This window comes from Cucurbita maxima, unplaced genomic scaffold (assembly GCF_002738345.1).
Source record: "Cucurbita maxima cultivar Rimu unplaced genomic scaffold, Cmax_1.0 Cma_Scf00002, whole genome shotgun sequence".
Taxonomy (NCBI): domain Eukaryota; kingdom Viridiplantae; phylum Streptophyta; class Magnoliopsida; order Cucurbitales; family Cucurbitaceae; genus Cucurbita; species Cucurbita maxima.
In genome coordinates this window covers 404212-431470 of record NW_019272018.1, presented here as the reverse complement: position 1 = coordinate 431470, position 27259 = coordinate 404212, and the positions used below count along the sequence as shown (strand labels likewise).

The following is a 27259-nucleotide window of genomic DNA, read 5'->3' as shown; positions in this document are numbered from 1 at the left end:
GAATGTTAAGGCTATGATAAGTTAGAGAACGATATGACTATGAAGTGTTTACGTTATGACTTGTTTATGATATGATAAATTGTATGCTAGATTATTGTGCTTAAGTACGTTGTCATGTAAACGTGAATGTATGCTATGTATGTTGTTTAGTCTGATGTGATGTGTAATGCATGTAACGATATGTTGTTCTTGAATGGTTATGACATGATTGTATGGAATGTTTGAATGTAAACAATATGAATTGTATGACATGAAATACGGTTAACTGTCTGGAATCATAACCCCGATAGGAATATATATGAAATGTAAATTGAAAATGAGAAGGACATGAAACATGGAACAGAACATGACAGGGGGTTATGTTCATTAATGATAAATGTAGAAGTAGTGGGGACCTCATGCATTATGTGTGTTCGTGCATCTGGGGGATACCCCTATCCTATCACAAGGGTACGAACGTGTACATCCAATGGCAGGACAACGATCATTATGCGTTGCATAGCACTGTCGTGACGGTTACTAGTTTTAATAGGTCTCGGCATAAAGGGCTCCCAGAGTATGCCCACCGGATAAGGATAGTGGCCCAACGATGTGCGAACTAGCTAGTGAGCCCATACTCACATGTATGGGCTGTGTGTAGAGTATATGGTACACGTCCACGATTACTCGTTAGGACAGCACCATAGGGGAAACGAAACGAAAGATAGGTCCCATCATTTCATTGCATGTGATTGTTGCATTTAACCCCAATAGTGAGGTCACTTACTGAGTATTTCTACTCAAGCCTTGTGCTACTACATTTTTCAGGTTAAGGCAATACATTCCTGTACGGCTGACGACGACATCGCAACTCGAGATCATGACACATGCATAGGATAGTGATATTTATTTTCTTAGACTTAGGCTAGAATAGGATGTCTTAAACTTAAACGCTTATTTATTTTATTTTGGGTCTTTTGTTGTCTCGTTTTAAAGATGTTTTCGAAACACGTAAGTCCATGACTATGTTTTAAGTTAAAGGTTATGTTTTATGGAATTTAAATGAAGTCTTCCGCATTCAATGTTTATGGTACGTATTTAGTAGCGACCTTAAATTAAGTAGAAAATTTCGAGTCGTTACACCTACGATAGTTTGTTTATTCCTTATCCCGAAAATCTTATTTCGATCGGATCTAAAATAATTTAGAATTAAGAAAAAGAATTTGGTTTGTTTATAATTTAGATGTTATATAAAGCATATATGTTACTTGGAAACTCTGGTGTGAGAGGAGAATGAAACACTCCGATGGTTGAGGAGTGCGGTAAAGCCCAAAGAAGACAATGTCTCCTAACAATGAGTTTGGATTGTTACAAATGATATTTGAGCTCGTGTGTCATTGAGGATGTTGGACCCTTATCCCAGATCGGTTGGAGAGGAGAACGCAAAATTACTGTGAAAATGTCTGCTATTCTGATCATGATTTTATTACCCCCAGAGGAAAAAGTCCTTCCCTTTTTGGCCGGTTGTGGGCGAGGAGTGATTCGAACCCTCGACACCGTGGTTCGTAGCCATGTGCTCTAATCCTCTGAGCTACAGACCCCATCCCATCTCCACTGGATCTATTCCCAAGAGTACCCTAAAAAAGGAACCTTTCCTCTCTCCAACCATTTGCCATTTTATGTTTGAATCCAAGAAGAAGACAGGGTTACAATCCAACCCCACCCAACTCAACCCTATCTATTATCCTTTGAAACCCATGTTAGTAATGAGTTGTGACTCTTAAATATTTGATATTTGAAATTTATTCGGGCTACTCGGATCATCAGCACAACCAACCCAACCAACCCAAATAAAAGATTTCTCAAACCCGACCCAACCGAAGGTAAGAAATCTAACCCAAAATTAAAAAAAAATTCTAGGGTTTATGGATGAGGAAATAAAATGAAATAAATAAATAAATAAATAATTAGGGTTTATCCTCAGGCACATCCGCGAAAGGATTTTAAAAAGCCAGGAGACGTGTAAGAACCCATCCCATATAATCGAAATATCTGAAATTTCTGCAATAAAGGAGTTGGGGGTAAGCCCATTCGGTCCATTCGTTCTATCCTTATCGCTCTGTTTATCACACACCCTATAAACCCATCTCCTCTTCCCTCCTCTTCTTCTGGTTTCTCAGTCCCTGATTTTTCTTCAAGGGACTTTGAGAAAGTAAGAAATGGCTTCCATTCTTGGCGTTACTGCAATTCATCATGCGCCAAATCTTGATATGTACAGAAGGATGGGGACGCCGGCGACGGCGACGGTATCATCCTCGCCTTCTCTTTCTTTTGCTGATAAGTCTCACTTCAATTCCTTGAAATCTTTAACTAGTTTAAGTAGTAGTAGTAGTAGTAGCCGTCGCAACCTCTCCGGTTTCAGCTCTTCTGCAATTGCTACTCCCAATTCCATCCTTAGCGAAGAGGCTTTTAGAAGTCTTGATGGCTTCTCTAAAGACTCGTTGGATGATAATGGTCTCATCGATTCTGAAGCTAATTCTTCTCTTGCATTTTCTGACGATGATGAGCTCGCCATTTCCAAACTTGGCTTGCCCCAACGACTCTCTGATGCTCTTGAGAAGCGTGGGATTACACAACTCTTCGCCATTCAGGTACTCTCTCACACTCTCTGTTGGTTTTCTTTATTGTCTTCCCTTTTGTTGTGGATTTTCTCCGTTTTCTTCCAGGAATTCTGTTCAGTTTGTTGATGCTATTAGCTTAAATTTAGTTATTATCTCTTCTCCTAAGAGTTAAAGTTTCAAAATGTTCCAGGATGTGGGAAGTGCTCACATTTAAAATTCAATGTGCAGAAATTGTGAGCAGGCTGCATACCCCTGCTTGTTTAGGAATTGACCATGAAGAAGTGTAGTCTTCTTTTATGATATAGATTCATTTTATTCTTAAGTTTGTCTTCTAGGTTATGTTAATTACACAAGCTGACGTAATTTCTTTTGAGGGACTCATGTACGAATCTCAAATATGTTTTGTCACAAGATATATGCGTTGTTGATTAATTTGATTAGTCGAGTTCATTGCATTTTTAACTTTTTTTTTTTTTTTTTTTCATTTGAAAAATACAGAGAGCAGTTCTTGTCCCTGCACTAGAAGGTCGTGACCTCATTGCTCGTGCTAAGACTGGTACTGGGAAGACATTAGCCTTTGGGATACCAATTATTAAAAAAATCACTGAAGATGATGAATTAAAGAGTCCACGGAGGTATGATTTTGTGACTCCCTGGAATCTGGTACATAGAGATTTGCCAAAGATTTTCTAACTTTTCTGTATTTGTTGACAGGCGTTCACGTCTTCCTAGAGTTTTGGTGTTAACACCCACCAGGGAGCTAGCCAAGCAAGTGGAAAAAGAGATAAAAGAATCTGCACCTTATCTGAACACTGTTTGCGTTTATGGAGGTGTTTCATATGTTACCCAGCAAAGCGCTCTTTCTCGCGGAGTTGATGTGGTAGTTGGAACACCTGGTCGAATAATAGACCTAATAAATGGTAACAGCCTCAATTTGGGTGAAGTCGAATATTTAGTATTAGATGAAGCAGATCAGATGCTTGCTGTTGGGTTTGAGGAGGATGTGGAAGTAATTTTAGAAAAGCTTCCATCTCAGCGACAAAACATGCTTTTTTCTGCTACTATGCCAACGTGGGTTAAGAAACTTGCACGCAAATATTTGGACAATCCATTGACCATTGATTTGGTAATCTTTTACCTTTTTTTCTTAATTATCATCTTAAGTAATTACTTAGGCTTCTGATTTTTGACATCTGCAAATTTATAGGCTGCTTTGTTGTAATAAACCATGAAATTGTCTTGCCTAAAGATGCATGCTTTTTTGGATTATGGTGTACCTGAATAGGCGAGCTTGTTTCTTTTCATACATTCCCTTTTCATTCATTCATTTTTTAAAACTTTTCAGTGATATATGAACATCAATTTTATTGAAAGAAGTTAATTTGGTATGCATTTCTTATGTGACAATGTTGTCATGACAAACTAGTGTATGCTGAAAGGAAAAAAGCCAATTACGACCTTGAACAGGATCTGTTTTATAGGTTGTACTACGGTGTCCTTAGTTCAAAGGAAAAAAGCCAATTGTAATCTGAATGCCTACTGCAAGTTTTAAGGAGTGCAACTCACTTTGGAGATAGAAATTGCATTTAACTGTTCATATAAAAATCGATTGCTGCTATGTAAAAATAATCATGCTCTGTCAAATTTGTAGGTCGGCGACCAAGATGAAAAACTTGCTGAAGGGATCAAACTTTATGCCATATTAACTACTGCAACTTCAAAGCAAACCATTCTCAGAGATCTTGTAACAGTAAGTTTTGAAGCATACCCCCCTTCTTCTTCATACACTTTATACCAGTTTTTGGGACTTACTCTTTTGTATGCCGTAACCGCCACTCTGTTATTTGATGTGTTAAGTGGTTAATGGTTTGAATATGTTAGATTGTTACTAATTCTTTAAGTTTAAACTTTTTGTAAAAAATCAATTTCGATTATCAAAAATCTATCCTTCATTGAGGAGAAAAGGAAGATTAATTCTTTATCTATAAATTCTTAGTAATCACCTCCAAGGTTGTTTTTATACGAAACACTTAGCTTGATCATGTATAGGTATAAGCATGTGCGTGTATGTGTGTATGTATATACATATTCATTCTATTTAAAAAGTTATCTCAACTTTCATGTGATGGTAGAATCACAATTTTTATATTACAGTTTTTTCTTCTTGTAAAAATCAGTTTTCGTGTGACCCCAATAATGTCATGATTTCAGGTTTATGCTAAGGGGGGCAAGACCATTGTTTTTACGCGGACAAAACGTGATGCTGATGAAGTCTCTTTGGCATTAGCTAATACCATAACATCAGAAGCATTGCATGGAGATATCTCACAGCATCAACGGGAAAGAACCTTAAATGGCTTCCGGCAAGGGAAGTTCACTGTCCTGGTTGCAACCGATGTAGCTTCACGAGGATTAGACATTCCAAATGTTGATTTGGTAATTTCATCGGGTTCTATGCTTATCTTTGTCAATTCTGTTTGCTATTATTCAATGAAACTTATTTCCTTAATTCCCACAAAAAAAAAAAAAAAAAAAAAAAAAAAAAAAAAAAAAAAAAAAAAAAAAAAAAAAAAAAAAAAAAAAAAAAAAAAAAAAAAAAACAAGGAAAATGAAAATGTAAAGGTACTCAAAACATGTTTTGATTTTTGGTCGTTCTCTAGGTCATAAAGTTATCATGTTCATTTTGGGGTAGTAAACATATTAAAGTTTAATTTTCATTTTCATTTTTCTTTAGCTTGTAAAGTTAGACCGCAATGCTAAAATGTTCAATTTTTTATAGAATTTTTTTGTGATTTGACTTTCTCTTTACCTTCACTTCAGGTTATCCACTATGAACTTCCTAATGATCCTGAGACTTTCGTACATCGCTCTGGTCGTACTGGACGTGCAGGAAAAGAGGGTACTGCCATTTTAATGTTTACAAATAGTCAAAGGAGAACAGTTAGATCTCTTGAGCGTGATGTGGGGTGCAAATTTGAATTTGCAAATCCGCCTGGCATTGAAAAGGTCTTAGAATCATCAGCCGAGCAAGTGGTTATTACTCTTCGTGGAGTTCATCCTGAATCTATTGAGTTTTTCACTCCAACTGCACAGAAGTTAATTGATGAACAAGGAGCTGGTGCTCTAGCAGCTGCACTTGCACAATTAAGTGGGTTCTCCCGTCCTCCTTCATCACGGTCACTTATTAATCACGAACAGGTAATTAAGTATTCTGTTTGTGAATTTGATCTAATTAGAAAAACTGTTTTCCAGATGGCTATGTCATTGCAGCTAAAACATATTTATTGCAGGGATGGGTCACATTGCAGCTCACCAGGGATCCATCTTATTCTCGAGGCTTTTTGTCTGCTAGGTCGGTCACTGGATTTCTCTCTGACGTTTATTCCCCAGCTGCAGATGAAGTTGGAAAAATACATCTAATTGCAGATGAAAGGGTGAATATATCATATCTTAGCATGCTGCACCTATTACATGCCTTTTGTTTTTAAATTTCCTACGCATTTAATTTTGTTTCAACAAAACAAATAAATATTTATGTTGGTAATGCCAGATAAATGGAGCAGTATTTGATCTTCCCGAGGAAATAGCAAAAGAATTGCTGAATAAGGATCTGCCGGAAGGAAATACTCTTTTGAAGATCACCAAGGTATGTGTTTTCTTTCCTCCCCCTTCTCTCACCATCTTAATTTTTGCTTAATTAATAATAGTCCTTTATTGCTTCGAAAATAGTTTTCTTATCTCTTTGATGTATGACCATCATAAACATTGGGCTGTCAACGTACTTTTTGTTTGTAGTTACCTCCTCTGCAAGATGATGGCCCCCCAAGTGACAGCTATGGACGATTTTCTGGCCGAGAAAGAAGTAGCCGAAATAGCTCTAGGGATCGCAGAGGTTCTAGAACATCAAGGGGCTGGGGCGGCAGCAGCCGAGACTCCGATGATGATGGTGATCTATTTAGTCGAAATCGCGGTTTTAGATCTAACAGCAGCAGGGGCCGGAATTTTAAAAGCTCAGGAGATGACTGGCTAATTGGTGGAGGCAGCAGACGATCAAGCAGATCATCATCCATGGATAGGTAAACTTTTTTTACTAATTCATTTTGGAAATTACTTTGCTTCTTTTTTCTTTTCTCTTTTTTCTTTTTTCTTTTTTCTTTTTCCTAAAAATATTATATTATTTGTAATTTTTCATCAAGAACATGTTGACAACCATATCATATGCTGAATTCTGGATGAGAGTGATGTAATTTGAATATATATATATATATTGCAGATTTGGAGGGTCCTGTTTTAACTGCGGAAGGATGGGGCACAGGGCATCAGAATGCCCCAACAATTGAGGAGCACGGCCATCAATCAAAATATAATACTTGATTCAGCTTTTTGTTTCTTGTGGCGACTTATAAGTAAGTAGGTTTTTGGTGTCAGGTAGGCTATAGGTTGCATTTATCTTAATATTCAGTGGCGACTACAATATGCTCTCCTTGAAAGAGTTGCAGGAATGATGCTCACTCTCATGCTGCGTTACAACATCACCAATATTCTCAGTCTGTTGTCCTATTAAGTTTTGCGCAGTGAAGCATTCAGAATTGAATTTTTGTGTATGAATTGAATTATATGGACCTCCTTTTCGCCCCCATGTAGAATGTATATGTTCCAGAGACCGAATGAAGAAATGAAAACAGCATAGCATTCCCTCGGTTATAACTTTATTTACTAATTTGTTGAGCTGCATTAGGGGGTGTATATTTAACCTGCTAACTCAAGAACCAACCCGAATCATAAGAGTTGGGTTGGATTTAAAAGGATTTTGGATTTGGGTTGGGTTATTCTTTGGAACTCAATCTGGTTCGAGTTGGGTTGGGTTTGAAATTTAAATTATTGGGTCAACTTGATCCAACCAAAATAGGCTCAAGCCCTGCTCCCCAAGCCCATGAGTCTTCATTTGCATCTGCCCCTGGTGAGGGTCTCTTTACTCTTTGACTGTGTTCGAGATTTTGTCTTGCAGTCTCACGCAGAGTTCGTCTTCGTACCTCGAGGGTAACTGGGTAGGTGAAATGAAGTCTCGGCCCTTGCACTTCTGGTCTCACACTCACATCACAACGTTTGTCTTCATCGTTTGTCGTTCGACTCCCTCATCTCTTTGTATGTCGTCGTTCGACTTCTCAATTTTCATCTCACTCTCGCCTCGTCTTTGTGTTGTTGGTTGCTCACCTCTTTATTTCTTTGTTGGACTCTCTTCTAAGTTCCCATTTCTCTGCTCAACCTTGTCTTTGTGTTTCTCATTTGATGTCGCCAACTGTCTCTCTACTCGGCGCTCAGTTGTTTCACAATCCGAATCCAACTTAAAAATTTTCGGGTTGGGTTGGGTTGGGTTGGGTTACCTATCCAACCAACCCGAACTCTTGAGTTGGTCTAAAATAATCCATCAACCCAACCCAACCCAACCGGATCATGTACACCATAACCCCACAAATTCTCGTACAATACCGAAGATGTTAAGCAAATTTGAATGGTTCTTCCCGTGCTGAGTAAACTAAGGGTGAAGATCGTCTTGTTAAATGTCAACCCAATCACAACGACAACAATCATCAAGAAACAGTCCAATAGAACTATAAGTTGCAAGTTATGAATAGGCAATCACAAAAATAAAAAAGAAAGGTATGAAGATAAGTAATAAATACCATTATAGATTGCATAGATATCTCTAGTTATCGTGAAGATCAAAGTAAAGGAATTTCTGCGACTACTTGTTGAAGAGAATGTTGATGAGGGTCCTAAACAAGGGTCCCCTTCCCCTTTTGGTATGGAGAATCTCCTTCACATCCTTCTCATTAGCCACAAACCCCTTAGCCTCCATTTGCACCAACAACTCTCTTGCTTCATCCACTTTGGCATCCCTCACAAGAGCCTCAAAGACGGCAGTATAGGTCCCAGCATTGGGTCGCAATCCCCTGCCCATCATTTCCAGCAAGAACTTCTTCGCATCCCCCACGAACTTGGGATCCGCAGCAAGCCCTTTGATTAGAACAGTGTAAGTATAGGCATTTGGGGTCACTCCAGAGGCAAGCATTCGCAGGTACACCTTGTGAGCTTCCTTGCTCTGACCCGCGTTCACGTAGGCTTCTATGACGGCTGTGTGGGCGACAACATCAGGCATGTGACCTTTGTCCTTAATTTCAGAGAAGAGCTGCAGAGCCTCGTGGGTTAAACCATCCTTAGACATTTCGTCGAACATCTTGGCGGCATTGTTTAAAAAACCATCTGTCCTCATCTTATGGAAGATTTCCTGCAAATTCTTTGGGTCTTCCGCCTCTTCCACAACCGGCTTCTTGCTGAAGGGATCATACGGCGGTGGGAGATTTTTGGTTTTGCCCACTTCTTTTACGGACCCAACCCGAAAATCGTCTTCTTCGTCTTCATCGGAGTGTGAGATTGAGAAATTGACTTTGGTGTTGATCTTGTTAGCTTCTGAAGATGAGGAGTAGGCGAACAATCTGTTGTTGCAGGCGTTGATATAGAAAATGGTCAGTGGTTTGCAACGAAAATGATGATTTAGAAACGATGGGTTGGGGGAGAAGGATGAAGGAGATGAGGCGATGGTGGTGCAGGCAACAAGAAGGGCTCGAGTTATTCTGTTCGCCATAGCCTTAGCGAATTGCGCGTTAACCTCCCTCTCTGTAAGTGGGGATGCGGCAGATGGATGCTGTTCGGCGGAGTGCGCTGCAAATGCTCTTTTCCTGTGAGTTCTTAAGAGGCCTGGCAGAGCATGTTACTCTCCCCCCATCCCATGTGACATTGATATGTTCTATTTTCCACATAAATTTTCATGGTTTTGATTAGGATAGGAAAAGCATCGGAATATAGAATTATTTAATTATAAATTCATGATCATTATTTACATAAGTCGATGTGAAACTTTCATCTAAAAGGAAAAGGAGTCGAGGGTCCTCGAAAACATTGTAAAAAATAAGGCCTCGAATAAGGAGAAATGTAATTTGTTCAGAGGTACTGGAAGAAAGTAACACATCTGCTAATTTAGAGAATTTAGGAAATGATCATGAGTGAGACGTTTTGGGAAATTTCAAAGTAAAATCATGATAACTTGTGCTCAAAGTGAATAATATTTACTACGGTAGCTGAAAATCATGATAACTTATGCTCAAAGTGAATAATATTTACTACGGTAGCTGAAAATCATGATAACTTGTGCTCAAAGTGAATAATATTTACTACGGTAGCTGAAAATCATAACGTGAATAATAATGAAAATCATGAATTATCACATAAAAGAAGTTTTTTTTTTCCTTTTAAAATAGAAAATGCAAGTATTTCCATTTATTTATTTTCTTTGGAGACCTGATCAACCACATTCACCCGAACAATCACATCCGATCTACATCAATTTCATCCATTAGGCTCACAAACACCTTCATTTAAAGAGCAAAAGAAATTCCTTTGTAACTCGTTTTTATAATAACCAATACCTTCTTTTAAATCGCACTATTAAACTATTTAAAAAGTTGCTTCATCTTCCCCCTAGTTTCAAGCCATGGCCTCAACACTCATTGTCTTTCTAATGGTAAATACAGAATTTAAATCTTCATACATTTTTTTAAGAACATGTTAAATTTCATGTACACTTGGGAACATCGATAAAACTTATACAAGTCGAGCAATCTAATGTCAAACCACAACATAGTTGACAAACTAAATGAAAGAAAAAGTTGAGATATTTAAACACAGTACTTACAAACATATGAATAAGAAATTGGGCAGCAATTTTAGATGATGCATGCAAATTGCAGACAAAGCTTGCTTTTGCATGAATTCTTAAGTCGGAAAAAGGAAGGTTTGTTTTGATGCTAACCTAACTCCTTTGTTTATGCAGCAAAAGAATCTAGGAGCTGTTATACAGAGATCATGCTGATCCTCACTCAATCAATCAATTATATGCTAAATGTGATTGCTTTGGTGGTGAATAATATGAGTTACTACTACAGTCAATACCAGTCTGCATCAATGGATTCCATCGGTCAAATATTATCCTGCCACCTCGCCCGATCCTACCTCGAAGTTTATGAGATCCCATTGACACACTGTTCCTTGTCGGAGATTCTGCTGATGGTGGTACTATATTAGCAGCAGCCAACTTCTCTGCAACCAGAGGTTTTGCAAACAACAACACTGGCTCCAGAGGATCCTGCACAAATCGACAATCCCGTTGAACAGTCGAGAATACACGATTAGTGTTCTAACAAGAAAAACTATTGAGTTTAAATGTAAGTCAGTTCTCAATATGTTAAACTGCTCGGCAGGATCGATAGGACACTTGTAGTATCTGCTGCTATTGTAACAAAAGGATGCTAAGTAAGGTTATAAACGACTAAGGTACCATTTTGTGAAGCCATCCATGTGGCAGTTGTTGCCTATTCTCTTGCTTCATGCTTTCAGTTGGGAGCACAATCATGTTTGTCTCCCTAAAAGATCCAGAAATTCGTATTCGTGGGGGGCGACTGGTTGCGATATCGTCCAACTCCACAAATTCATCCTCGCTTGAACCAAACTTACAAGAGAAGGGTAAGAACCTAGGAAGTGCTAAGCTCTCTTCCAGAAGTTCAGTTTCATGCTGAGATCCGATGAGAAACCATGCACCAATATTGTAAGAAAAACTTAAGTAGATAGAGATCACTAGAGTAAGATCAAACCAATTGTCCCGGGTATATGAGAAATATATAAAAATAAAACACATAATACACACGTACCTTATACTTCAAGTGAACCCTCTGAAGGCTGACTTCACTTTCCATCAGATCTCTTTTTTTCTCTTCTCTCTGTAAAAAGATCACGTCTTGAGCCAATCCAGTGTTTAAATGTCATATAACTAGCTTCAAGACAAATGCAAACGCACGTATAATAATACATGAGAACAATGAGTAATCACCTTAATTAAAGCCTCCAGTAAGGTTTTAGCTTGTTCCAGGTTGCGCCTAACCTGAAATTTTACAATCCCAAACATAAAATAATGAAATTTAGACAATGTCAATCTATATTAAAAGAAGATGGGCATTTGAGATCATTACGAGATAGAATAAAATTCAAAAGAAAAGGCAAAATAAATACAATTTTGAGCTCACAGCCTACTCAATCTATCAAACCATAAGAACGTCAATGACTCGAGTAAGAACAATAATCATCCAATAATTTTGTGATGAACATTCAAACCTGAAATAAATTGTTTTAATTCACATAAATTAGTAAATCAACATGATTTCTTTCCACAGTACTACATTCCTATGTTACAGTATATTACATACACTCCTTGTACTAAACTATTTCCTCTGCCTTCAATTTAATTATCTTCTTTTTATTATTATTACAAGTAAACAAGTGAGAACATATTCAACAATGAGGCAGCTTAGTTTTCATTCGTCCAAGATTATTCAAAGTCTGTCTTGAGTATTCCAAAAGCTAGCGATTATAAAGACAAAAAACCATATTCTGGCATATTCTGGAAACTAACCATTCAACTAACAAAGCAAACTAACCAACAGCCCGCCAAAACTAAGACTTCTTTATTTTAATTTTTTTATGTGAAACATTCTAGTATTTCGATGATGAGAGGAAATATACACAAAAGAGGTGGAAGAAACCCTGAGCCGAAGGAGGTTATAAAAAAGACCTCCAATTGGCCAAAAGAGAGGATAAGCTGTAGCTATGAGGAAAATGGGAAGAATTTTTACACTAAAACAGCCAAAAAGGATATATTATCCACCAAGCTATCAAAGCATGCCTCAACTGATTAACAAGCTATAAATTAATTGACTAAGCACAATGTAACAAAATCTTAAGTAAATCAATTGTGGTCAATGCCATAAAACCTTTTCTTTAGGAACATTGGTTTGAAAGAAATCAAAGAATTTTCCATGAAAATTTTCAACTTTTGCACAAAACCGTGGATACTGCCAAATTTCATGTTTCTACTTCATGTGCTCTGTTTAAACTCTCTTGCAACTATTTCAAGAATATAATCCTCCGTAGATGGGAGGCCTTGTTATAATTTACTTCAGTCTTCAGTTTTCTTTTATATTATTTTTTTTTGAAGAAAAAGGATTTCATTAAAGGTGGTTGCAAAAACCCTTACAAGTAGCACAAATCTATCAAGAGAGTAATTTTATGAGGATGTCATTAGCATGCTATCTTTCTTGAAGAACAACACTGGTAACTTTTGCATCATCAATAAAAGACGTTCTCTAGTATGCGCACGCATGCATTAAATTAAATTTAATCCATGTTTTGCAACCATGTCCTTGGTTGTTCGCGATTTCTTGTTCTCCAAATGGCTTGGTTTCAGCTATTGGGATAAATCAATTCTTCCTTGGAACCTTACATTTCGAAGATTAATAAAAAAAGCAGAAATTATTGATTTACAATCTCTTTTGGGTAGCTTTCTTTTGTAAAGATTGATTCTAATGAAGACTCTCGCAGATGGACACTTGACTCCTTTAGTATTTTCTCTTAAAATCGTTACCTCATCATTTGGCTTCTTCGATCCCCTTGGAAAAAGTAATTTTTGCAGCTCTTTGGAAGTCTATATGCCCCAGAGAAGTAATATTGATTATGATCAATGATGGCCAACCATATCATTTTTTACTCCCCCTACTCTCGATCTAGTTGGCTCAAGTTGCTCTCTTTAAACAATATCTAGTGGGTTTTCTCGGGACAATGTTCTGCAATTACTCATTGGTTCTCTCTTTTGATCCTAAGGCCAATCTCATATGAGATGATGCGGTTAAGGCTATGTTTAGAAGTGGTTTTAACTATGTTTAGAAGTGGTTTTGAAATGGTTACCTTGCTTTTTTTTTTTTTTTTTTTTTTTTTTTTTTTTTTTTTTTTTTTTTTTTTTTTTTTTTTGGGTACTCCAAACCATGCTTTTAATTATTCAAAAAAAATTTTATGGCATGAAAATTGCATTTAAAAGTGTAAACTCGAAAGTAAAGTTCGTTTTGAATGGTTAAAGACATGTTTTAAAGTAATTTTGAACATGAAAAAAGTGATTTAACCAAATCACTCTTAAACGTACCCTAAAGCTATTCTATCATAATTGTATATGGAAACAGATCAAAGAATCTTCTAGCGAGCAACTCTCTGGGTTGAAAATTTTGAATAGACTTCCTCTTGTATTTTCTTCCAAAATATTTTGCTGGATTTTCATTACAAGATATTTGTCTCAATTGGAGTGCCTTTATGCATCTTTCGTAATTTAGTCTAATTGATTGTTTCTGTTTTTACTGCTTTCATTTACCACTTTCTCATTTTCACTCCCTTATGGAAATTGTATCTTTGAGCATTAGCTCTTTTCACAATAGCCCTATAGATATGCAACTACCTATATCGATGTCCCAACTTTAAGGAGGAATTACTGGAAGTAAACATTACCAACTTACTAACGAAGCTCACCCAATTATTTTGATCCAAAATTAGGCTATTGGACATAAAATAATTCAAAAATACTTATAGTGCAGATCAGATTTTTGCTTTCCTTATTCCTTTTACCAATGCTTTTCAGCTTCTAGGTTAGGATTGTAAGCACTTTATAAATATACAAACATACTCATTTAACAGATGCATGCAGTGCGAGCACACACAAAGTCATTTCCAACGGCAGCTTGGGCTGAATGTAAAAGTGAAACTAAAGTAGTCCTATAATGTATGCAACCATGGACTTACCTATAGAGTAATTAATAAAAACAAATGTCTTATAAACAATCAAACAATGAAAGGACATAGGCATAGAATAATAGGCTAAAGTACACAAGAGAATGTACTTGGTTATAAAAATAAGAATAACAACATACCAACGGCAGCAAATAAAGGAAAGAGACAGCATGAAAACCAACAGTTAACACATGGAAGTAAAATAAAATTCAAAATGATGACAGTAGTAGTGACCTGGCGAAGCTTTTCAAAAGATTGCACATTGTTTTCCCTCCGTTGCATCTATTTGAAATATCACGAATGAGAAGGATAATAATAAGAATATAAAGTGCATAGTGGAAAACTTCAGCTACAAACATCCTTCAGTAATTGAGAATGGGAGAATGCAAGCAAAAATCTTCGTACCCTTCTTGTATGAAGTCTGTGAGCTTTCTCCCTTGGCCTAAAAACATTGTACGGGTTCGTGTCATTGACAGGTGGAGGTGGCTGCATAATAAACGGGAGCAAGTAAATTACCTTGTGAATATATTATGAGTAGAGTGCATCACACAAAAATCACAATCGACGAATACTTGAACACATAAGCATGCATGACAATATCATATTCTCTACTCTAAAGAACCCTGAGATGGAAATCATGAAAGGCCACTGAAATTTTTTCTGCAAGAATGTTCTTAGGTCTAGGACTACGGAATAAAGTTAGTTCAATAAAGAGCTTGATAACCAATGGTGAATTTCTTTTTTCTTCTTTTGAATGAGAAAAAANAAAAAAAAAAAAAAAAAAAAAAAAAAAAAAAAAAAAAAAAAAAAAAAAAAAAAAAAAAAAAAAAAAAAAGAAGACAAGATCTATAAATTGACACTTAAAAAGACAACGTTGCATTCTGTTGCACTTGTGTGGCTGGACATAGCTCTTTGCATTGAGATGTGTGTAAAATGTTTTAATGATTCATTTTTAGTTCATCTGGTGTTGTGGTACTACTATTATTGTTCCCTAGTGCCTAAGCTCTCGAATCTAACCAACTTACCTTCAAGTTTGGTATCATGGCATCCATTAGCCTTTATTGAACCTTTCTTTTGGACTTTCAATCGGACTTCAATTTGGCTTTAATAAAGCCTATTGTAAGAACTACCAGGCTCTACAACCTTAAAAATGTCCAACTACCAGACTAATAAACAATATTCTACTCCTACTAGCTCCTGATCTACTTGGTATCATCCAAGTTTTTATCTATAAACTCAGATTGATTTACAATCATCAGTTAAGATATACAGATCTACTGTCACCTTTCTCTTTCTATTAATAGGAGAAGTGAAAAGTTGTTTGCTGAACAAAGGGCTTGAAAATGTTGATTTCAAAGGTTTTGATGTTGGAAAAGATGTTTAGGTCTTATAGCCACGCTGATGCAGTATTTTTTTGTTAGGATATAGAGGAAATGTTTGAAAGTTCAAGGGTTAGTTCTAAAATTTTCGAGATTTTATTGGGTTTAGAATTAAATTGGGAAAATCTTCTTTGTACAGATTGTATTTAGATGACAGAATGGTTGAGACGGCTGGAAAATTTTGGCCGCAAGGTGGAGAAGTTTCCATGAGTTATTTAGTTCAGCCATTGGGTGGGAATCATAAAAAAGATCGAAGTTTTGGGAGCCAATTGTGGATAAGATAGGAAGTATACTAAGTTGTTGGAGTATTATCTTTCAAAAGGTGGGAGATTAACTTGGGTAAAGTGGTTTTACTTAATCTGCCAATTTGATATTTGTCTCTGTTTCTAATGCCTACAAAGGTAAGGTTGAAAATTGCAGGTTGAACAGAAACTTCTTTTAGAAAGGAAGAAAAGAAAATAGCACACCTAGTAGGATGGGAGAAGGTCATGTCTATGGAATGTTGGGGTTTCGACTTGGATAGTTTAAAAGAAAGGAAAGTAAATAAATAAATAATGAAACTTTACTAATTAAGTGGTTGGGGAAGTTTGTTAATGAAACAACTGGTTTATGCTAAGAGTGGTTAACAAATACAATACAATACAATACGACATGAATACAGTGACACATCATCTTTTAAATATCTAGGACACGGACACGGACACAGACATGGCAATGACATTCATTAAATATATATTTGTAACAGTATATATATTTTTTTATACAAGAAGGAAATCTAATGTCAACAAGTTTATGCATGCTTAAAAAATAAGTTTGATGTATTTCACTCTCAAAATTTATTGTTTTTGTCATATATATTTTATTAAGTATGCTTAATAAGGGTTGAATGTGCATTTAGTAAATGTTGGACCCATATTGATGTATCCTAGAAAAACAAGAAAATTTTCCCAAAACAAATTCCAACTTTTTTTTTTCTAATGGCTTTGAGCCACTCATAATTATTAATCCAGATTTTACAATTAACGTGTGGATTAGTAAATTTGGGACACTCAAAATGAAAAATAAAAAACATTTTTTTTGGATAAAAAGTAAAAGGATGGTTTTAAAATAAAATATGGCAACTATTCTTCTAAAACAGATGCTGAAGGGATGCTGACACCTTTCTTACACTCAATCAACCCCCAAACCTAATTTTTGGTTTCCTAGACCAACCTTTTCCTTCAAATGGGAGATCAACCCCAAAACCCAATGATTGGTGGTGAATCCAAACCTCTCCTCTCAAAAAAGCCCCCTAGGGAAGGACATCGGTCGCTCCACATCGCGATGACGCTGTGACAGGTACAAAGAATACATAAAGAAGTCACATAACACCACGTGGAAGCTGTTACTAAATAAGCCCAACTTGCAAACAAGAAAAGGAGGCATAAGGAATTTGTTATTGGTGATTTAGTCCTTGTGCATCTTGAAAATGAAAGATTTCCAAAAGGAACTTACAGCAAGTTGCAAAGGAAGAAAATTTGCGGCAATTCTCATATGATTGAGTTTCCGGATTATCTCTCCACCTATTTTTCCTCCTGATAAGATTCATCTTTAAACTCAAGGACGAGTTATCCTTCTTGAAAGGGGGAATTTATGTAGATTGCTTTGTTTATTAGGGCTCTCTTTGCAACGTAGCTTGGTATGTCTATTCTATTTATTTGTTGTTTTTTCTTTGTTAATTTGTTCAACCATCCCTGTACTTACAGCCCATTATCCCAGAAGCTAAGCCTATATATAAAGGCTAAGGCTTACCCTATTGTACAACTTTCATTAAGATTAATAAAATACCGCCGTAAGGATTTTTGGCTCCACCACTTAGGCTCAAAATTTACATTAATACATAACCCCTTGTACTCCCTACACAAAAGCTATTTATACAAACACACAAAAGACAAATAATTAAACGGACTGTGAATTTCCATCTTTGCCCCTCTAGCATACGTGTGCACTATTGGGATCTCACTCTACCCCTTTCTTTTTAAAAGAAAGAGAGACAAATATCTATTAGAATAAGGAATAGACCAATTGCCACCCTTGGGAAACATATATCATACAAATCTCGCCCAAGATGCCACTCAACCTAACTTACCATTTAATAGGATAAACCTAATGAATATAAAATTATGCACGATCAAGAGTATGAATTATTAGATAAAGGGTACATGTGCAACGTGCTATAAGCCCTTGAGTAGTTCCTACATTCCTAAACCCTGAAAAAGACGGATCCTAGAGAATGTGTATGGACAATAAAGCAATTAATAACATATAACATGAAAAAAAATGGAACAATGATGAACCTGCAAACGCCGCAAAACAGGCTTTTGCCATCGTTCACGCTGTTAAGAGAGAGAGAGAAAAAACAAGTATCAATATGCATTCCATTAATTTGAAAAATAGAAAAAAATTAATAGTACAGATCTTAGAAGAATTTGGTATACTTGCAAGAACCCGAAAGGCAAAACAAGAACTTTTTTTAGTTAAGAATACTGTAACAAACCTAAGCAAACCATTCTCAGAAGACACATCTAATCATTTTCTTTTTAAATTACATCTAATCTACAGTATCCAACAAACTAGACTGTTGCACTACAATAGCACTACAATATGAAAGCCCTCCTGTAGCTCTCTTAGGGGTGGAAAGTTTAGTTTCTTACGAAATTGATAAAATCAAGATAATTCCCTCATTTAACATTCTACAAGAACAAAAAAAAAAAAAAAAAAAAAAAAAAAAAAAAAAAAAAAAAAAAAAAAAAAAAAAAAAAAAAAAAACTAAGATAACAAAAAATCAAAACAAGTAATTGGCTAACAATCTAAAATGAAGAATTGAAAATGCAACAAATAATTTTTAAAAAGGGGGAAGAAACTTTAAAATATGATAGATCCCAAGAGTGTGTACACTACAATCTACTATTTAAAAATAATTTTTCATTTCAACTCATGAATGATATTTTTGTAAGATAACCAACACAAAAGAGAGATGTATAGGAAATAGAAAAATCACTAGTTGACGTTCTTTTAAAAGTTGCTACAATAAGCCTTTCATTAAAAAATCAACACTTCCATGCAAGAACATATCAAATAAAGATCGTACCAAGTTCTTCCCTGGATTCAGCAATTTGCATCAGCCAGTAATTAAAGGGATATCAAATACTTTAATTTCATTTACTAACTTTAAAAGTTGCTATATCTTTTATTGCTACTCTAAGATGCTTTACTTTTATTTTGGCTCTCGTAATACTTCAGATCTTTACTTTACTAGTTTGGTTGTTTGTTTTTCTTTTCACTCCCTTAAGGATTTGTACCCTTTCACGTTTTTCTATGTTTTCAAAGAAAAAATAAATATAAATAAATAAAGCAATAATAAATAAATAGTAAAACATCTACTAACTTGTTGAAATTCTGCATATTTTAATGCTTCAACTTAAAGTTTTTCACATGTTTTTCTTGCCACATTAGGTCCCCCAATAATGCACCACTTTCGTCACCCCATAGCAGTGTCATATATGCTTCTCAGCTCCTCAAGAAAATTATCTCCCTTACACTATTTGGCCCTCAATTGCTCATTTAGTCAAACCCCATCTACATCCCCCAGCATGAATCCCCAAGCTCAAGGTTTTGGGTTAATTAGTGATTTAAAATTGTTCCAGAACATGAGGTTTGTGTTTAAATCTCGGTAATGTTATTATCTCCCCAGCTAACATTGATTTCCACTTGTGGGGCACTCTACAAATTTCCAAGCCCACAAGTGAGAAGGAATATAAAAGTATTGACATAAGATTAAATTTACCAACACCAAACAACTTAAGTTTTTTGGTTAATCGGTGATTAACACTAACCAATCTCCACCCTTCCTTTCATCACACAACATTCTCCCACAAGCTCTATGCATACCATCCCACCCAAAGAGACATCATTTTATCTTTAGAATAATAGATTAACGCCTTCTTTGGAAACTTTGACTTGAATGAAATAAATAACTTTTCAAGATAGTTGGATGAACAAATATTTATTTTGGGAAAGGGTGGTTGGTCAAACTTCAAAATGGAGCACTTTGTACATCTTTTAGTAATTCCTCTTTGTTAAACATTGATGCCAATTGGAGTGCTTTTATATATGCATCCTTGGCGTTCTTGAGGATGTTCCATCCTCCTTTTTGTATTCCTCCAATTTTTAAAATAAATTAACAAAAGCGAGACATCCTAAGTAACATTCAAACATGTAAAAAACTAGGGGGTTTATTCAAACCTTTTCCTTCCAATAATCGTAAACAGATTCAATAATTGAATATCTGATTGCTTGAGTTTGTAGAGCCTGCCATTGAAATAAACGAAACAAACTGTTATTAATAAAATAAATGAAACAATAAATTTTCAGAAGACGTGAAATATCTATCAAAAATTGATCAACAAAATCATTCATTGCTGCGTTAGAAATATTCTGTGTTCTGGGTGATATTTTTAGTATATGCATCCAGGGTACTTGGAAGGTATAAAGTCACAGGAGCCGAGGATCTTCTAGTTGAAGCAGATAAAAAAGGAATCTCAGAGGATAGTATTTTTGAAATATATACACAATACAGAAATGGTCTTAGAACTGACAAGAAATGTGATATCTGAGATATTTTTTGGAAAAAGTCAGGGCTCACACATTCTAACAAAGGGAAATGAGGTATAATAGCTGAGAAGGGAAGTTATTAGTTAGCTAGCCTATAACCTATTGTAAGAACCAAAGCTAACTATTGGAAGATGAATGATCAACAGGAAAGGGCAGACAATTGGAAGATCGCACAGAAATTGGGAGAAATTCCAGATATCTCAAAAGCTCTAGATTGTTGAATACTCTAGTATTACTACATTCCTATATGTACGACTGATCCTGAAAAATTGGTTGGAAGAAGTGAATAGAGTGTCAAGATCAGTGGGAGGAAATCAATCTATCAATGAGGAATATTATTTATTTCTTTGTATATTCATAGTCATACTTTCCTTTTTAGACTTATGCTAATTACTGATTTTTTTTTATCTATGATTGAGATCCTCTTTTTTTTAAACCAAGAAACGAGACTTTTAATTGATGTCATGAAAAGAGGCTAAAAATCAAACATACAACTAATCTTATTTTCTCAATCAATAATATACAAGAAAATTACTCCCAAACATAACTTCATTGCCTGTGCCAAATTAAAGTCACACATATAAGATGTATAGCATAGCATTAAAATAAATCAAATGGAAGAGACTTGCATTGTGATGAATATTGGATCGATCCACAGAAAAGTAACAGCAATAATTCAGTGTTAAAATATGCAAAATTAAATCAAAAGTTAGTACAAAATGCCCAAATATGATAAAAATATATATCACCTCAATAGCATTGTCACGTTGTAGAAGTACAGGAATGGGTGAACCAAGAGTAGTTGTTATTATACCAGCTCTTTCTCGAGCCTTGTGATCCAATACCTCCAATTTAAAGAGGAAACTCTCAAATCTGTATTGACAAGGACACCTAATTAGCACCTTCTCAAAGAGAAACTAAAATCACATTAGCACCTTTCTCAATCTTTGAACTCAAATTATTCAGTCAACTATCATTGGCACACAGCATGGCAACCATACACACCTTGGAAAAGAAATAAGGATGCCATGAAGCAAACCAAGGAGATGACTCACATAATGAAAGATTGGAAATGGTCAATCAAAAGGAAGCATGCTCTAGAATTTCTAATAGTTTCACATGTAGCTATAGAAGAACTGAGGTTAAGGAGGAATTATATAAATTGTCTCTACCATAAACAATAACAACAAAAGGCAGATTCTTGAGCAATTGATCTTACAAAACTATTTTTACTCGACACTTGAAAACTATAAGTTCTAACCATTGCTGACTTTAAGTCGGATTTTTTTGTCATTCTCTTTTGCCAACAGCGGCTTTTATTTCTGATGAACATCAAAGTTAGGATAAATAATCACTCTGCAAAAAATTTCTCCTCGGGAAGCACATTATTTTTCTATTATGATCTTAGAACCCTCGTCCAAGATCTCCAATATCAGTAACACAGTCAAAGTAAAAAGTAATAATTTCATTTTTCAACACATCCCCATGGCAAAGTCCTTTGCACGTCATTGCATTGACTAAAATATCAGATGCCTTTTCACTTTTCTCTTCTGGGTTCTGGAAAGAAATAAAAGGAATCCTTTAATTCACTCAGACAATTTCTGAAATACTTTAACTCATTACACCTACAAATCACGTGAGATAGAAAACAAGCCCAGTACCACTTTAGAGACACAGCATGGACGGTCGTTCCAAAGGATAACAAATACTAATATTGAAAAGCGGTCGCATTTCTAAAGCTTCAAAATCAACCTCCTATTAATAGACTTCAACTTAGTTTCATGAGAATGATGAAATCAAGATTGAACTTGAGCATCACATCTTTTTGTTAAGCTTCTTTTGGTCATGGAACCAAGGCCTCTCACATTCCATGAGAGGATAACAATTAGGAACTAGCTTTCAATTACGAGCAATCAACTTCTTGTTTTTCATAATTACAGAGCAATGAAAGATTCCTTGACCTCTCAGTCTATCTTTCCTCTGGGCCTCTATGGTCTTGCCATCAACTTCAAGATGTCTCTAGAGGAAGCAAAAAAGAACCAACAACTAAAAATTCCGTCAACTTAAGCTAAAAGAAATTGAAAAACCACCTATGATCAATTCAATAACGGAGATACTAACATTCCTCAATTTGGGGACCTTCTCTTTCTCAGACTTTTCTGTCACCTCAGCTTATCCTACGAGTACACTATCAAAAAAAAAAAAAGGAACTCCACAGGCCCAAATTAGTTGTTTAACACCCAGCTGCACCTTTATGTATTATAATTGATGGGCAAACCAACCCATTTTGAACCCTCCATTTGTCCACTGGGCATATACCGTTCCCTTCCAGCCCATTGTAAAACTGTGTTGCTACTTCAAACGAGAAGCTACCATGGATTTCAACCACTTTTCATACCAACAAATTACAATCTTGAAAAGAATAGACTTGTGTTGTAAAATCTGTCTTACCATCAATCAAATTGATCTTTACTAGAATAAATCCAGAATAGTTTCCAAGCAAAGCAAAGCATTCATCATATTCAATAAAGCCTCCAAAACAGTTTCCAATATCTCTAAATAACTCCAAGCCCCATAAATGATGTGAAATGTTTCTGAAATTCACTCAACCACCATATGATGGGACAACGCCAGGGTGATCCAACCCACATTTAAAGCAAGAAGACTGGCTCGGAAAGGATTGATTATAAATGTTAATTGAAGTTAGTTCTCAAAAGCCTCTAGAATTCTACCCTGGAAGTCTCTTCTTTAACCCCCTCTAACCTCTTTCCAACATATTATTCTAACTTCCTCCTTTGTCTCCTTTTCTTTACTTGGAGATGCAACTTCATCATCGAGGAACCTGAAGTCTTCTTTACTGCATCTACAGAGAGGATACCCTTCTAGTAAATGATCAAGTGAGGGGTTGGACTCTTCCTTTTTATAAAATCCTAGAGAAGGTCTTTGAAGTCCTTCTATCCTTAAAATCTTTACTTGAAGGTATTACCACTGCTTTTGGCACCTTTGTTCAAAACCTTCGTTATTTCTATGAAACATTCTTGTTCGTTGACTTTTGAAACCAAACAAAGTCGTCTTGATAGAAGGACAATCGAAAAAACGTTTTGTGTTTGAGTAAAAAGTAAAAGGTCTTCCAACGTGTCGATAACCCCAGACCACCACTACTAGGACTATAGAAATGCAGAACAATTTTTTTTAAAAGTGAGCCTCTAAAAATACGAACAACCCTTCCCCTAGCCTATCTATCAAAGTCACACTAGAAAGTTTGGTCTTCAATCTTCAAGATAGCTTGCATAATGCCTTAGAAGTAGTAAACTTACCCTTTAAGGACCAGTCCAAGCATGGTCGAAGGGCTTTTCTGGTAAGAATCTATATGGAAAAGGTTGGGTAAAGACTTTGGTTGAGAGAGCCATGATGTGACCCTTCATTAACCACCTCTTGTGTGAATATCCTAACATGTATCCAATTGATCGTAAATGTTCTCATGTAGGTCTTCCACAAATCTTGTGATTTGGTAATTCTCATTATCAAATAGAATGAGACACTAAAATGATGGAACTCCACCACGAGTGTACAACCCAACAATTTCCTTGATAGCATCATCAGTATTGATGAGATACAACAATAGTTCACAATGAGCAGGCAAGCATAGATCCTTCATTAACTAAAGCATTATTGACCAATTGTGTGCAGGTCTTTTTCTGGCTCTTCTTCGATTAACTTGAAGTTTGTCCCACCAAGTCGGAGCTCCTGCTCTCAGCTTTGATGCAAAGATATAGACTTTCTTCTCTTTTGGTCTATTTAAGTCAATGAAAAAAAATTTACATTCTTGATCAAATCAAGAAATGCCTCTATAACCATATTTCCATTAAATGTGGGAAGATCAATTTCCATCTCAAAGTCAATGGCTACATTCTCTTGTTCTTGATTTGGATACTCTTTCAATTCTTCACTACCCTTGAAATAAGCAAACAAAATCTTCTTCTTTGCTAATGTAATCTAAATATTGAACCCTCATTCACCGATCTTAGTTTCTTATAGGTTGTGCTTGATTTGCTATGTTTCTTGCATGTTCAAGGGAGTTAGGTCCTCGTCTTTATTGATTTACTACTCTAGGGTTTGCTCTCCCTAGTTGTTAACTCCATTTCTTGCTTCAAGAACTTCTTGGTTTTGTAGATTAGGTATAGGGATAAAAGTTCCAATTATTTAGAATTGCTCCCGAAGTTCTATGAATTACATCAAAACTTGTTCTTAAGGATCCTTCCGACAACAAGCGTTAGATTGTAGTATGAGGATAACAAATTTTAGGTGGATTGATTGAGGATCCATATCGCACCCTCTAGGAAGGATTCACCCCTTTTCCAACCATTAGATCCTAAAATCTGTGTTACTCATACCACTTTTAACATATAACCAAATGAGAAGAATTTATTGATCAAGTTGTGTTTGAACACAAGTGAGAATTAGTATTTATAAACTTTTCCTAGCTAACCTAACCAGCCTATCCATCTTCCAACGGCTAGTTTATAACAAGCCACCTATCAACAAACTTAACCCTTAATAGCTACAAAATGGTTACTTAGTGTGAGATCCCACATTGGTTGGAGAGGGGAACGAAGCATTCCTTATAGGGGCGTGGAAACCTCTCCCTAGCGGAGGTGTTTTAAAACCTTGAGGGGAACCTCGGAAGGAAAAGCCTAAAAAGAACTATCTACTAGCGATGGATTTAGGCGATCACAAAGGGTATCAGAGCCAAACGCTAAGCGATGTGCCAGCGAGGACGCTGTGCCCTAGGGGGTGGATTATGAGATCCCACATCGGTTAGAGAGGAAGAACAAAGCATTCCTTATAAGGGTTTGGAAACCTCTCTCTAGTGGATGCGTTTTAAAACCTTGAGAGGAAGCTCGAAAGGGAAAGCTCAAAGAGAACAATAGTTACTAGCAATGGGCTTGAGTTGTTACACTTAGCCTCGAACAACTAGTCTCAAGTAACTGTACCATACCTAGCAGCCAACCTACATCAGCTTTAACAACCCAAATCAATTGTCTTGAGATAGCAATGAAGGTCCATAGACCAACTGGCTCATGTTGTCTTTGGAATCATAGTCAAAAACCCACAGTAAGTTGAAGATCCAAATCGAAAGTGCAAAATATCCATCAAATAAGGACAATAGAAGAACAAATGCTTATGATCCTCATTGGCCAATAGACATAAACAACAACCAGTAGATTGAGCAAAGGAAAGTCGATGGAACAAGTTTCTAGAATCCGTATCTCAAACAACAAAAAGTCTGCATGACCAAAAATGAAAGTTGAACTAAGAAAATTTACCAAACAAAAGGAAGGAAATGTGCACAAACAAGAGAGGGTCCAAATATAACTTAAAATATTAGCAAGCAAGCAACTACAAGATGTTAAATAACGCTTTCCTCCGGCAATAACAACTAAGAAACTCCTACTGTCTTCGTATGATGACGTAAACTTTTTTAAGTGATATCATAATTCAGAAAATATACTATCTTTTCCTACATGGAATGGGGGAAGAGGGGAAGGGGACGGGCGTTGGTACAAGTTGAAAAACTACCTTTCAGGAGTAAGTATCTTTCTTTCTCTGTTAAAGTCCTGAAGCCAGTCCTCGTCTTCATTGTCCAAGTCATACTCAACAAACTCTCCAAGCTCTGTCCGAGCTGCAAATAAAGAGAGAATGCTCACATATTACATTTACACGCAGGCATTGATAATGGTAGAAAATTTAGTCTATAAATATCAACAGAACTGTGTTTATCACCAACCTCCTCTGCCACGTAAGTAAGAAGTTGGCTGACTAAAAGTGCGGGAGTAGTCTATCTCATATGTATCAACCACAACAAATTCAGGCGTGGGTATATCAGGAGCCAATTTCTTGCAAGGCACTTGATGTACCTAAATTAAGGGGAAAGAATTTAGATTGATCCAGACAAACATGGGATGACGGGAAGCACTAAGATAAATACAGTGCCAGTACCTCATTATCTACCTCGGTCGCAAGACGAAGCAGTTGGGAATTGCGGGTAGAGGTAGGGGTTTCGTCATCTTCCAATTCTTTCACAGACTTGACAATAGGAAGCTTCTTATGAATGTCAAGCGGACGAGGCCTGAACGACAACCTACTCATTGTAGCTCATTTCTATCTTTTCCAATTCTTTCTGATGCACCAACCTCTGCAACTGTAGGTTAAAAATCGAAATCCTAATTCACCAACACGATGAAGAATTCCAGTTTCTTGGATACAAATCTCCGCCACTGAAGAACCAAAGTTCTTTACAAAATTAAAAAATAAATAAATAAATAACTATATCATGCACAAATTGAAGCTGTAGAACACAATTAACGGCAATGGGAAGTCAGGGAAGATGATACGAGTATCCCTGTCTCTCCCTGTGAACCCCTCCCCCACTTCAAACCCCCCCAACCCATAACCCTAGCATCCAAGCAGATCCCCCCAGCGTAATAACTCCTCACCTTCACAATCCGCGTTCTTGAAATCTTCTGCCCTTGTCCCCTTCGAACTGCAACTCGTCCCTCAATCCGACCTCACAGACTCAATCGTGAGAAGAAACGGAAGAGAAAAAACGATAATTATAACAGTAGAATCAAGATTAGAGATGCATACAGAGTAGGGGCGAAAGTTTTGGATTCGAGAGAAAAGATGAACCGGGAGGTACGGGGATACGTCCGAAATCAAGCACCAGACATGCTGAAGGAAAAAACAAGCACATTATTATAACCATGTATAATTGAATCAATAAAGTCAATAAATTAATAAACTCGTTAATATTTTATTTTTAAAATATTTTTATATTTATCATTTGTATTTTTTAATTTTTAAACTTTTAAAAATAACATTAACACACTTAACTGGGTAGGTTCTTAT

At 36.1% G+C, this 27259-nt stretch overlaps 3 protein-coding genes across 6 annotated transcripts; 1 reads left to right on the top strand and 2 right to left on the bottom strand.

The window, feature by feature from the left end:
* Window positions 1–2059: 2059 nt before the first annotated feature.
* On the top strand, window positions 2060–7312 carry LOC111468402 (DEAD-box ATP-dependent RNA helicase 3, chloroplastic). The gene is made up of 10 exons (XM_023113616.1): window positions 2060–2630; window positions 3099–3235; window positions 3315–3726; window positions 4252–4350; window positions 4812–5036; window positions 5421–5798; window positions 5891–6034; window positions 6151–6246; window positions 6396–6676; window positions 6874–7312. Exons 1-10 carry the CDS (start codon window positions 2199–2201, stop codon window positions 6938–6940), a joined length of 2271 nt encoding a protein of 756 aa, XP_022969384.1. The 5' UTR covers window positions 2060–2198; the 3' UTR covers window positions 6941–7312.
* Window positions 7313–8137: 825 nt separating this feature from the next.
* LOC111468927 (pentatricopeptide repeat-containing protein At4g38150-like) lies at window positions 8138–9370 on the bottom strand. The gene has a single exon (XM_023114080.1). The coding sequence runs from the start codon at window positions 9244–9246 to the stop codon at window positions 8347–8349; it is 900 nt and encodes a 299-aa protein (XP_022969848.1). The 5' UTR covers window positions 9247–9370; the 3' UTR covers window positions 8138–8346.
* Window positions 9371–10281: 911 nt separating this feature from the next.
* Window positions 10282–27100, bottom strand: LOC111468579 (enhancer of polycomb homolog 2-like). Of its 4 annotated transcripts, none has more exons than XM_023113830.1 (13): window positions 26848–27100; window positions 26351–26644; window positions 26139–26268; window positions 25931–26033; window positions 21100–21223; window positions 19982–20047; window positions 18034–18072; window positions 14724–14804; window positions 14553–14600; window positions 11545–11595; window positions 11366–11434; window positions 10996–11229; window positions 10282–10803 (listed from the first exon to the last, which is right to left on the bottom strand). In XM_023113830.1, exons 2-13 carry the CDS (start codon window positions 26498–26500, stop codon window positions 10546–10548), a joined length of 1353 nt encoding a protein of 450 aa, XP_022969598.1. In that variant the 5' UTR covers window positions 26501–26644; window positions 26848–27100; the 3' UTR covers window positions 10282–10545. The 4 variants fall into 4 exon arrangements, with proteins under 4 accessions (XP_022969598.1, XP_022969607.1, XP_022969624.1 ...); XM_023113839.1 differs by having other exon boundaries at window positions 26351–26628; XM_023113856.1 differs by having other exon boundaries at window positions 26351–26552.
* Between the last annotated feature and the right edge of the window lie 159 nt (window positions 27101–27259).

What these genes read in the sequence shown, in the direction of transcription:
- LOC111468402 (XM_023113616.1), top strand. Translation starts at nt 2,199, where the DNA reads ATGGCTTCCATTCTTGGCGTTACTGCAATTCATCATGCGCCAAATCTT. An exon ending in ACATTCCAAATGTTGATTTG is followed by an intron (nt 5,037 to 5,420) that starts GTAATTTCATCG and finishes CCTTCACTTCAG; the next exon opens with GTTATCCACTATGAACTTCC. An exon ending in ATCTAATTGCAGATGAAAGG is followed by an intron (nt 6,035 to 6,150) that starts GTGAATATATCA and finishes TGGTAATGCCAG; the next exon opens with ATAAATGGAGCAGTATTTGA.
- LOC111468579 (XM_023113830.1), bottom strand. Translation starts at nt 26,500, where the DNA reads ATGAGTAGGTTGTCGTTCAGGCCTCGTCCGCTTGACATTCATAAGAAG. An exon ending in ACGATTATTGGAAGGAAAAG is followed by an intron (nt 18,073 to 19,981) that starts GTTTGAATAAAC and finishes CTCTCTTAACAG; the next exon opens with CGTGAACGATGGCAAAAGCC. An exon ending in GGGTTCACTTGAAGTATAAG is followed by an intron (nt 11,230 to 11,365) that starts GTACGTGTGTAT and finishes ATCGGATCTCAG; the next exon opens with CATGAAACTGAACTTCTGGA.
- LOC111468927 (XM_023114080.1), bottom strand. Translation starts at nt 9,246, where the DNA reads ATGGCGAACAGAATAACTCGAGCCCTTCTTGTTGCCTGCACCACCATC.